Source organism: Lepus europaeus, chromosome 7, assembly GCF_033115175.1.
Source record: "Lepus europaeus isolate LE1 chromosome 7, mLepTim1.pri, whole genome shotgun sequence".
NCBI lineage: Eukaryota > Metazoa > Chordata > Mammalia > Lagomorpha > Leporidae > Lepus > Lepus europaeus.
The window spans coordinates 124,634,267-124,646,386 of NC_084833.1; the positions used below are offsets into that span (position 1 = coordinate 124,634,267).

General features: G+C 38.7%; 1 protein-coding gene across 1 annotated transcript in view; it reads left to right on the forward strand.

The window, feature by feature from the left end:
• Positions 1-10,306, forward strand: part of LOC133763992 (beta-galactosidase-1-like protein 3) — a 59,454-nt gene extending 49,148 nt beyond the window's left edge. The window contains exons 18-19 of the mRNA XM_062197657.1: positions 9,977-10,093; positions 10,241-10,306. Coding sequence (XP_062053641.1) covers positions 9,977-10,093; positions 10,241-10,306 — 183 coding nt within the window. The remainder of the gene's footprint in view (positions 1-9,976; positions 10,094-10,240) is intronic.
• The last annotated feature ends 1,814 nt before the right edge of the window (positions 10,307-12,120 follow it).

Below are 12,120 nucleotides of genomic sequence, written 5' to 3' on the forward strand. Positions count from 1 at the left end.
CATTTGTTAATTTTGACTTTGATTGCCTATGCCTCTGGGGTCTTTTCCAAGAATTCTTTCCCTATGCCAATATCTTGAAGAGTTTACTGAATGTTCTCTAGTAATTTGATTGTATTGGGTCATAGATTTAGGTAATTGATCCATTTTGAATGGATTTTGGTGTAAGATGTAAGGTAGGGATCTTGCTTCAGATGTCTGCATGTGGAGAGCTAGTTTCCCTAGCATTGTTTGTTGAGGAGACTGGCCTTGCTCCAGGGATTATTTTAGCTCCTTTGTCAAAGATAAGTTATTTGTAGATGTGTGGATTTATTTCTGGAGTTTCTATTGTGCTCCCCTAGTATATCCATTCTGTTTTTGTGCTAGTACCAGGCTGTTTAGATTATAACTGTCCTGTAGTATGTCTTGACATCTGATATTTTGATGACTCCAGATTTTTTTTTGCTATTTAAGATTGCTTTAGCTGTAAGGGGTCTCCTGTGTTTCCACATGAATTTCAGCATCATTTTTTTCTATAACTGAGAAGGATGTCCTTAGTATTTCAGTTGGGATTGAATTGGATCTGTACATTTTTTTAGGAATTTGGACATTTTGTTAATATTTGTTTCCCAAATCCATGTACATGGAGGACTTTTCTGTTTTTTATGTCTTCTTTTATTTCTTTCAAAAATGATTTGAAATTTATATTGTTAGATATCTTTGATGTTTTTGGTTAAATTTATTCCACGGTATTTAATTTTTTGTAGTACTGTGAATGGGACTGACCTTAGTTCTTTCTCAACCGTGGCACTGTCTATGTACACAGAAGCTACTGGTTTTTTGTATAATTTTATATCCTGCCACTTAACCAAAGTCTTTTATGAATTCCAATAGTCTTAGTAGAATCTTTTGGATCCCCTATATATAGAATAGTGTCATCTGCAAATGGTGATATTTTAACTTCCACATTCCCAATTTGCATCCTTTTTCTTTTTTAAAAAAATTTATTTGACAGGTAGAGTTATAGACAGTGAGAGAGAGATACAGAGAGAAAGGTCTTCCTTCTGTTGGTTCATTCCCCAAATGGCTGCCACGGCTCACGCTGCACCAATCCAAAGCCAGGAGCCAGGTGTTTCCTCCTGGTCTCCCATGTGGGTGCAGGGGCCCAAGCACTTGGGCCATCCTCCACTGCCCTCCCGGGCCACAGCAGAGAGCTGGCCTGGAAGAGGAGCAACCAGGACTAGACCTGGTGCCCATATGGTATACTAGCACCGCAGGCAGAGGATTAGCCAAGTGAGCCATGGCGCCAGCCCCTGATTTATTTTTCTTGCCTAATAGCTCTGGATAAAATTTCCAGGACTATATTGAATGGCAATGGTGAGAGTGGGCATTCTTGTCAGGTTCTAGATCTTTGTGGGAGTGCTTCCAACTTTTCCTGTTCAATAGGATTCTAGTCATGGGTTTGTCATAAATTGCCTTGATTGTGCTAAGGAATTTAACTTCTATATCCAATTTGCTTAAGGTTTTCATCCTGAAAGGGTGTTGTATTTTATCAAACGCTTTCTCTGCATCTATTGAGATAATCATGTTTTTTCTTCTGCAGTTTGTTAATGTGATATATCACGTTGATTGATTTGCAAATGTTGAATCATCCCTGCAAACAAGGGATAAATTCCACTTGGTCCAGGTGAATGATCTTTCTGGTGTATTGTTGGATTCAATTGGCTAGTATCTTGTTGATGATTTTTCCATCTATGTTCATCAGGGATATTGATCTATAGTATTCTTTTTCTGTTATATCTTTTTCTGGTTTAGGAATTAATGTGATGCTGGCTTCAAAGAAGGGGTTTGGGAAGATTCCCTCCCTTTCAATTGTTTTTGAATAGCTTGAGAAGAATTAGCATTAGTTCTTCTTTAAATATCTGGTAGAATTCAACAATGAAGCCATTGGTTGGGCTTTTCTTTTTTGGGAGGGTCTTCATTACTGATTCATTCTCTGTCTTGGTTATTGATCTGGTTAGGTTTTCTAAGTCTTCTTGGCTCAATTTTGGAAGGTTGTATGTGTCCAGGAATCCATCCATTTCTCCTATGCATCCCAATTTGTTGGCATACAGCTCTTTGTAGTAATTCCTGATGATTCTTTTATTTCTGTGGTATCTGGTGTTATATTTCCTTTTTCATCTCTGACTTAATTGATTCGGGTCCTCTCCCTCTTTTTGTTTCAATTTGTATCAATTTTGTTTATGTTTTTCAAGAAACCAGCTCTTCGTTTTGCTGATCTTTTGAATTTCTTTGCTTCAATTTTGTTTATTTCTTCTCTAATTTTAATTATTTCTTTTCTCCTATTAGTTTTGGGTTTGGTTTGCTGTTTTTTCCTAGGTCCTTAAGATGCATTGATAGCTTTTTTATTCGGTGTCTTTCCAATTTCTTGATGTAGGCACCAGTTGATATAAACTTTTCTTTCAGCTTTGCTTTGGCTTATCCCTTCTGTTTTGATATGTTGTATTGTCAGCCTCACTTGTTTCTGGAATTTTTTTTATTTTTCTTTTGATTTCTTCCATGACACACGGTTCATTCAGGAGCATGTTGTTTAGTCACCACGAATTTCCATTTGTTTTAAAGATTCTGGAGTTGTTTATTTCCAGCTGTATTCCATTGTGGTCAGGGAAGATGCATGGCATGTTTCTGATTTCTTTGAACTTTCTGAGACTTGCTTTATGGCCTAGCATGTGGTATATCATAGAGAAAGGTCCATGCACTGCTGAGAAGAATGTGTATTCTGCAACTGAGGGGTGAAAAGTTCTGTAGATATCTGTTAGGTCCATCTGGTCTATATTGTCAGTTAGCTCTTGTTTTTCATTGTTGTTGAGGTTCCCATTTTATTGAAGTTTATGTCTCCCTTTAGATCCATTAGCATTTTTTATATAGCCAGGCACCCTGTAATTGGGTGCATATGCATTTATAATACTCACATCTTCCTGTTGAATTGACCCCTTAATCCTTAAACAGTGCCCTTCTTTTGTCTCTTTTAACAATTTTGTGGTAGTCTATTTGCTCTGATATTAGAATGCCTACACTAGCTTTTCTTTTTTGGTTTCTGTTAATATGGAATGACTTTTTCCATCCTTTCACTTTCAATCTACATGTATCTTTGTGGGTGAGATGTATTTGTTATAGGCAGCAAATAGATGGGTCTTGTTTTATCCATGCAGCCAGTCTATATCTTTGAGCTGGAGAATTGAGGCCATTTACATTCAGGGTGACTATTGGTAAGTAATGATTTAGCCCTGCCATTTTTCCATAAATATTACTATTGCTTACTTTGGATTTCTTTTGTACTTTCACTGAGAGTTTCCCTCTCTGCCTTCATCTTCTTTCATGGTGATGATCATGTTTCTGTGTTTCTGTGTGTAGCACATGCTTAAGCACCTTTGTAAGGCTGGATGCATGGTGACAAATTCTTTCAATTTCTGTTTGTTATTGAGGGTCATTATTTCATCTTCACCCATAAATGAGAGCTTTAGAGGGTATAGTATTCTGTATTGACAGGTTTTTTTTTTCTCTTAAGACTTGGAATATATTTATCCATTCTCTTCTAGCCTACAGGGTTTCTGATGAGAAGTCAGCTGTGAGTCTAACTGGAGATCTTCTGAAAGTAATATATAGTTTCTCTACTGCACATCTTAGAAATTTTTATGTTTTTTATGACAGGCAGAGTGGACAGTGAGAGAGAGAGACAGAGAGAAAGGTCTTCCTTTTGCCATTGGTTCACCCTCCAATGGCCGCCGTGGCTGGCACGCGGTGGCTGGCGCACCGCACTGATCCAATGGGAGGAGCCAGGTGCTTCTCCTGGTCTCCCATGGGGTGCAGAGCCCAAGCACTTGGGCCATCCTCCACTGCACTCCCGGGCCACAGCAGAGAGCTGGCCTGGAAGAGGGGCAACCGGAAAAGAATCTGGTGCCCCGACTGGGACTAGAACCTGGTGTGCTGGTGCCGTAAGGTGGAGGATTAGCCTATTGAGCGTGGCACTGGACTTTTACGTTTTTTTAATGTTAAAATTATGACTACAATGTGTTGTGGTGAAGATCTTTTCTGGTCATGTCTATTAGGAGTTCTATGTGCTTCCTGTACTTGAACATCCCTTTATTTCTTCAAATTGGGAAATTTTTCTGCAGTTATTTAACTAAAAAGGCCTTCTAATCTATTCTCTATGTCTGCACCTTCAGAAGCTCCTAAGACCTGTATGTTGGGTCATTTGATAGTATCCCTACTACACTATTTTTAATTTTTCTAATTTCTTTAATTTTTTTTTTGGTCTGACAATAAAATTTCCAGAGATTTGTCTTCTAACTCAGATATTCTTTCTTCTGCCTAATGGAGCTTGTTGTTAAAGTTTTACACTGCATTTTTTACTGATGTTTTGAATTCTACATTCTAAATTTCATTTTGAAATCTCTTTAAAATTTCATTTTCATGGGAAAACTTTTCATTCATGTGATGCATGGATTTCTTTAATTTATGGATTACCTTCTAATTACTTATAAGTAATCTTGTGTTTTTTTGAATTCCATTTCAAGCACTTCTTCAATCTCTTCATCTTCACATTCTAGTATTGAAATGTTGTGTTCTTTTAGGGGACTCATGTTGTCTTCCTTATTCTTGTTCTTTTAATTTCTGTATTTATTTTTAAGCATTTGTGGAGATGGTTGTTGTTTTTTCCCCTTCTGATGACTTTTATCTTTGAACTATTCCTCTGTGGCTTAGTGGAGTATCTGCTCTTTCAGTGAATACCCAGGGGCATGTACTGTTTGGACAGGGAGCTGTGTTCAGTGCTCCAGGGTGAGGGGAGTATCCAAGGTGATACCCAACTTTGGAATGATAAATTTCCTCTTTTTTTTATCAGAGGGGAGGTTTTGGTCAGCAATGTTGAATGGTCTCACACTCATCTCCTCTCCTCTAAGGCAACAAATGCCCAGCTGCTAGCCCCAGTGGGTGCTATATTCGTCTAGAACTACACAAAGGATCCATGTAGTGCTCAGTGTGAGCATGGATCCCATAGTAATGACCCTCCCCAGGCAATAAGAGAGTCCTACATGTTTGGAGCCACCCACAGCAAATTCCCAGTGACCCAGCCACACCCTGTGCCCTCCCACATAGCCACAGTGTTTTCACAGTCCCAGAACACAATGCTCTGACAGTCACAGGTGCCTAGCCTCCCGTCAGTTCTCCTAGCCAGACTCAGGTGTTGCCTCTCAGCTGGTTGCTGGGTGAGCAGAAACAAGCTGGTGCAGCTGTTATATATGTCCAAAATGCATCCACCCTCACTCAGCTAGTTGGGTGGTCAGGGAAAGAGAATCATGCCCCTTTTTGTTCCTCTGGATTGGCAGGTACACTCTCCCCAACAGGGCTTCAACCCAGACTCACTCCAGGCTCTCCTCAACAGCTTTATCTCCAGTGGCTTGGGCTGCCACGGTCTGGTCTCACCTCACTCCAGAGCTGGTGCTGGAGCTCTTGGCTCCTGGAATCCTGTGTTGTGTCCATATCCACACTTTCCAGGGAGATCCACAGTGTCACTCTAACTTGCATGGAGTTTCCACTACTGTTTTCTCCTTTACTCTTCCCTGAGATTGTATTCTCTCCACTTTAACTATCTTTCCCTAGACTAGAGCAGCAGGATCCTTCCATTTTCTTCTTGGAATCTCCCTCCTATTTCATTGATGTTTTTGTGTTTTGTTTCTTTGCACTCTTTTTGGTTTTTTTGGTTCATCCAGTTGTGTTGTTTGAAATCTTTCAACATAGATATTAATGCTATAAACTTCTTGCTAAGAACTAGTTTTGATATGTCTAATGAACTTGATATGCTGTGTTTCTATTTTCATTTTTAATGTTTAAAATGTTTCTTATTGATTTCTTCATTGACTCCTAGGTTGTTCAGTATATGTTGCTGTTCGTGATTTTAAGTTCTACTTGTTGATTTCTAATTTAATACATGACACTCATATAAAATACATGCAAATTTTACTTTATTTTAATTTGTTGAGATTTATCTCATGATCTAACTTATCATCTATTTTGGAGAATGTTTCATGATGAGATGAGAATAATATGTATTATTCTGAGGATGGCAGATGAAATGTTCTGTAAATGTTAGGTACATTCATTTGGTCATGTAGTTTGCCTATTTTGTTTTGCTGCTTTTTGTGTGGATGACTTGTCTGTTGATGAAAATGATGTGTTGAAATACTCCCCTTTGTTGTATTAGAATCCACCTCTCACTTTATATGTGATGATATTTCTTTGAAAAATTGGGTAGGTTGGTACATACACATTTAAAATTCTGTTTCTTTTTGTTGAATCAATCCTTTTTTGTATAGTGAGAGTTATCTCTTCACAGGTTTAACATAAAATCTGCTTTGTCTAACATTATCTAAGCTACTTATGGTCTTGTTTGGGTTATGTTTGCATGAGCTATACTTTTTCCCATATTTTCACTTTCACACTATGTGTTTCTTTACTAAAAAGTGATTTTGTTATAGGAGCATATCATTGTTTTTTAAAATGATTCACCTTATGTAATATTTATTGTTTAAAATTATATGTTTATTTGAATTTCAGAGCAATAAAGAGGGATAGAGAGAAGGAAGACTAAAGGGAGGGAGAGAAGGAAAGAAAAAGAAAGTGAGAGTAAGAGTGAGAGAGAGAGAGAGAAAGAGATCTTCCATCTGTTGATTCAACCCCCAAGTATCTCAACAGTCTGTTCTGGGTCAAATCAAAGCCAATAGCATAAAACTCTTTCCTGTACTCTCACACAGATACCAGCGGCCCAAGTAATTGAATCATCATCCACTGCCATGCCAGGTGTATTAGTAGGAAGCAGGATTGGAAGCAGAGCAGCTGGGGCTCAAACAAGCACTTTGATGTGAGATGCTGTTGTCACAAGCAGTTGTGCCAGAATGTCAGACCCTAGTTTAGATCTTTAAATTGAGGAGTATAATCTACTAATGCTCATAGTTATGATTGAAAACTAAGCTGAAGGAAAGTTCAATATGGGAAGCAGTCCACACAGCAGACTCCTAGAATGACATTCGCTGTAAATAACACTCTGACCTCAGAATCAACCCTTGAGGCTTCCCAGTCTGGCAGTCTGGCTGAAAGGCCTCTGAGAGCATTTCAGGCATGAAAAGCCAAGACTTTGTGGCAAAAAAAATATCCTGCATGGAGGATCTCTGTGAGATCTCAGTGAAAAGAAACGGTCATTAAAGAAGGTTATACTCTTCTCTGAAGGGAGGAGAGAACATACATTTTGCTTATGGCCGTGTCCAAATACCGATGGAGTCTATGGTCACTGAAGGCTTCCATAGTCTTGGCAACCCATGGCAAGACCCTCAGGCGATCACTGACATTATAAATAAGAGTGTTAATTGTGAAAAGAACAACAGAAGTCACTGTGCACTTACTCCCCATATAGGACCTCCAGCCCTAATGAGTTGTACTATGAGAATCAACTGCAAATTTTGTTCCCAAACTGTACTCTATATGTTATGTCTGTGTGCATGGGTGCAAATTGTTGAAATCTGTACTTAACATAGAGTTGGTCCTCTGTATATAAAATCCACTAAAAATGAACCAAAATGAAGAAGGAGATGGGAGAGGGAGAGGGAGGTGGGATGGGAGTTGGTGGAGGAGGATGGGTATGGGGGAAAGAACCACCATATTCCTAAAGTTGTATCTATGAAAAAAGGCATTCATTAAATAAAAACTTAAAAAAAGAAAACCAAGCTGCTCCCAGAAACTAGTCCATGTTTTCCCAGTTAATGACAGGGCCTCAACTCTGGAGCAATCACATACTGTCTCCCAGGGTCTGCAATGGCAGGAAGCTGGAATTCAGAACCTGATCTAGGAATTGTACCCAGACACTGTAGAAGGGATATGGGTATCTTAACCCAAGTCTTAACCACTATGTCAAATGCCCATCCTCTCTTTCATTTTTAGGCTCAGTTTTAGTGAGTTTTGTATTCCTGGTTGTCTGCTTTTACATTTAGCATTTTGAACAAAACAGTCAATGTCAGAAACTTCTGGTTTCTGATACACAATTGGTTGATAATTTTATGTCTCACAAATTTTCATATATTTTACTTTCATCAATAAGTTGAAATATTTTATAATTGTAACTCTGTTTTATTATTTGATTCATGGATAACTTGGAAATATTTTTCTTAATTTCAAAGAGTTTGAGTATTAAATTAATTATTTTATTTTATTAATTTCATGTTTAATTACAGTGTGGTCTGAGAATTTTAAAATATGTAAAGACATTTTTACTTCAAAATTGGGTAATATTTGTAAATATTCTTATATACACTTCAAAAATATGTGAATTATGTACATGTTAGATCAATGTTCCATATATGTCAACTAGTAGAAATCCATTAATCTTGTTTTAAATGTTTGTATCTTCATTTATTTTTATTGTTTGTCTATTAACTATTGAATGATTGTGTGAACATTTTCTACTATGATTATAAAATTATTTATTTCTCCCTTGTTTGTTCCACTTTGCTTCTGTATTATGAATCTAAACTTTTAGCCTCCCTTAACATAGCGTGTACATTTTTGCTAAATTAAGAATTTTATCATCATGAGATATCTCACATTTTCCTTAGTACTATTTGTTACATCACAACTTCTTTCTTTTGATTGAGGAGATCTATTAAAACTATGTTTGTTAGTCTTTACATGTCATGTCTTCCTCCATGATTTCTGTTTTATTCGTATCAACTCCCTTATGCTTTCTTGTGATTCTCCTATACATGGCAACTAGATGAACATCCATCACTAGAGGTGACTATGGTCACTAGGAAGCACCTTGTTACCATTACAAGGACTGAAATGACTTGAAGCAAAGTCTCCATCCAATGACTCGACTAATTCTAGTTTACTCTTTCAGGGTATAGCTCCATAAAACCCCAACTACAAGTGCATATTATTTATTAAGTCTCCCTGACATCAAATTTTGTCCCCTTAAACTAGTGAGGTTATGAATATCTCTGCTCAGCCTCTCAAAAAAAAAAAATCTCCCTGAAAGAACAGATGTTTCCCATGAAACCAACCAGGCTGTTGATCTTTGCTTTTCCCTTCTGCTTCTAGATGCCATCACTTTTCACTGTATTACAACCCAATGAAAAAGACTGCAGCTTTTTTTTTCATTTATTAAACTTTTATTTAATGAATATAAATTTCCAAAGTACAGCTTATGGGTTACAATGGCTTCCCCCCTCCCATAAATTCCCTCCCGCCCACAACCCTCCCCTTTCCCGCTCCCTCTCCCCTTCCATTCACATAAAGATTCATTTTCAATTCTCTTTATATACAGAAGATCAGTTTAGTATATATTAGGTAAAGATTTCAACAGTTTGCCCCCACATAGCAACACAAAGTGAAAAAACTACCGTTGGAGTACTAGTTATAGCTTTAAATAACAGTGTACAGCACATTAAAGACAGAGATCCTACATAATATTTTTTTAAAATTAATTAATTTTCTATGCCATTTCCAATTTAACACCAGGTTGTTTTTTTTTCATTTCCAATTATCTTTATATACAGAAGATCGATTCAGTATATAATTAGTAAAGACCTCATCAGTTTGTACCCACACAGAAACACAAAGTATAAAAAGACTGCAGCTTTTATAGTTGTCGTCAGCATCAGCATTTATCTCTTTTACCTAGTACATATTTTGGGCACAGAAACATGCTCTGAAAAAGCATAGTTTACCATATGGCAGGAATAATAGTATAATTTTCCTTACTTTGTTTCTATTCTTTGTTCCCTTTTCTTTCCTAGACAGCTGGGTAGAAGTTCTACAACAGTACTGATTCTAAATCCACCTCCACTTTCCTGCCATGAAGCATCTAAATCTTTTACTACTTCCCCAAGTGACTCAGGTTTACCTTGCCAGTACACGTCTGGTCCTATCTCTCAAATCTCCATCTTTTCAGGACTGGAATTACGGATTTGTATTCATCAATGGCAGGAATCTTGGGAGATACTGGAGTATTGGGCCTCAGAGAACACTTTATCTTCCTGGGGTCTGGCTTCGCCCAGAAGACAATGAGGTGAGTCACCCCAGTCCCTGCTATGAGGACTAATAAGATCTGGGATTGACTTTCATCCCCATAATCTGAATTGCAGCATTCATCTCATTGTGTGATACAGCCACATTTCTTAATCTTTGTTACTGTTGAGCTGTCATTTCTTTTCAGATCATTGTGTTTGAGAAAATGATGAATGGTTTATTCATCCAGTTTACTGATGAACCCAAGCTGTAAGACTACATTTCAAAACATTCTTATGAGGCTGGCTCTGGGGCGTCATAGGTTAAACCTCTGCCTGCAGAGTCAGCATCCCATATGGATGCCTCTTCAAGTCCTGGCTGCACCTTGTCCAGTCCACCTTCCTGATAATGGCCTGGGAAACAGTTGAAGATTGCTCAAGTGGTTGGGCCCCTGCCCCATTATGGGAGACCCAGAAGAAGCTCCTGGCTCCTGGCTGCTGATCCGCCCAGTTGTATCCTTTACGGCCATTTGGGGAGTGAACCAGTGGATGGAAGATCTCTCCCCGCCCCCCTCTTTCCCTCTCTCCCTCTCTCCCTCTCTTTCTCTGTCTCTCTAACTCTGTATCTCAAATAAATAAATAAGTCTAAAAAAAAAGCTATTTCTTGCATTGTTGAACTTCAACAATCAGTACTTTTTCAGAAAGAAGATTGGTATTAAGAATATCCAGGGGCCGGCGCTGTGGTGCAGTGGGTTAAAGCCCTGGCCTGAAGCGCCGGCATTCCATTTGGGCACCGGTTTGAGATCCGGCTGCTCCACTTTCGATCCAGCTCTCTGCTATGGCTTGAAAAGCAGTGGAGGATGGCCCAAGTCCCTGGGCCCCTGCACCCACGTGGGAGACCCAAAAGAAGCTCCTGGATCCTGGCTTTGGATTGGCGCAGCTCCGGCCATTGCAACCAATTGAGGAGTGAACCAGGGGGTGGAGGACCTCTCTGCCCCTCCTTCTCTCTCTGTGTAACTCTTTCAAGTAAAATAAATAAATCTTTTTAAAAAAGAAAGACTGGGTTGGCGCTGTGGCATAGTGAGTTGGGCATCTGCCTGTGGCCTGGTATCCCATGTGGGTGCTGGTTTGAGTCCCAGCTGGTCCTCTTCCGGTCTGGCTCTCTGCTGTGGCCTGGGAGGACAGTGGAGGATGGCCTGGGTGCTTGGGCCCCTGCACCCAGGTGGGAGACCCTGAGGAATCTCCTTGCTTCTGGCTTTGGATCAGCCCAGCTCCGGCTGTTGTGGCCGTTTGGGGAGTGAACCAGCGGAGGGAGGACCTCTCTCTGTCTGTAACTCTACCTCTTAAGAAAATGAATAAATCTTTAAAAAAAAAAACTTAAAAAAAAAAAGAAAGACTATCCAAAACAGTGTTACATATAACAGCAATAATGTAAAGTAACCTAAAAAAATCAATGTGATTTTAAATGTATTTCATGCTGCCTCCCCTATTTTTAGGTTTTAGTTTTTAAAGCATACTTCTTAGTATGTGCTTATTATCTAATCAAATGTGTCTTCAGATAGGTATGAATGAAGTTAGATCAGGTTTTTACTTTGGCCTCCTGATACTCAACTGTGAAAATAGGAAGGGTCTTTAGATCATTGCAGAGTGAGGATACTGCTCTTCTCATACCAGAGAAATTATTATATTTTATGACTGAAGATAAGAAGGTCAGATTATCTGCTCTCCCCTGGATGAGCTGGATGAACATATCACTGAGTGAGAATTCTGTCATGTCCCATTCAGTTATTTCATAAATCTTTATTTCCTGTGGCTCTAGCATCTAACACATGAGCTCTTACAAACTGTAGAGTAAGAGAAGAAAACAGAACTCTACTCCTGCTGATAATGACTGAATGTTATAGTTCAAATGCAACATTTGCATCAGCTGCCCTCCCTGACAAGTTGTGATGGATCCAAGGTCTCTGTGTCCTCATCAGCATTTTTTTATCTCTCCTTTTGCTTACAGCCATGGTAGTTGATGTGACCTGCTATTTCTTTGTGACCTGCTATTTACTTCACATTCCCTTAAAATGTGTTTAATTAATTG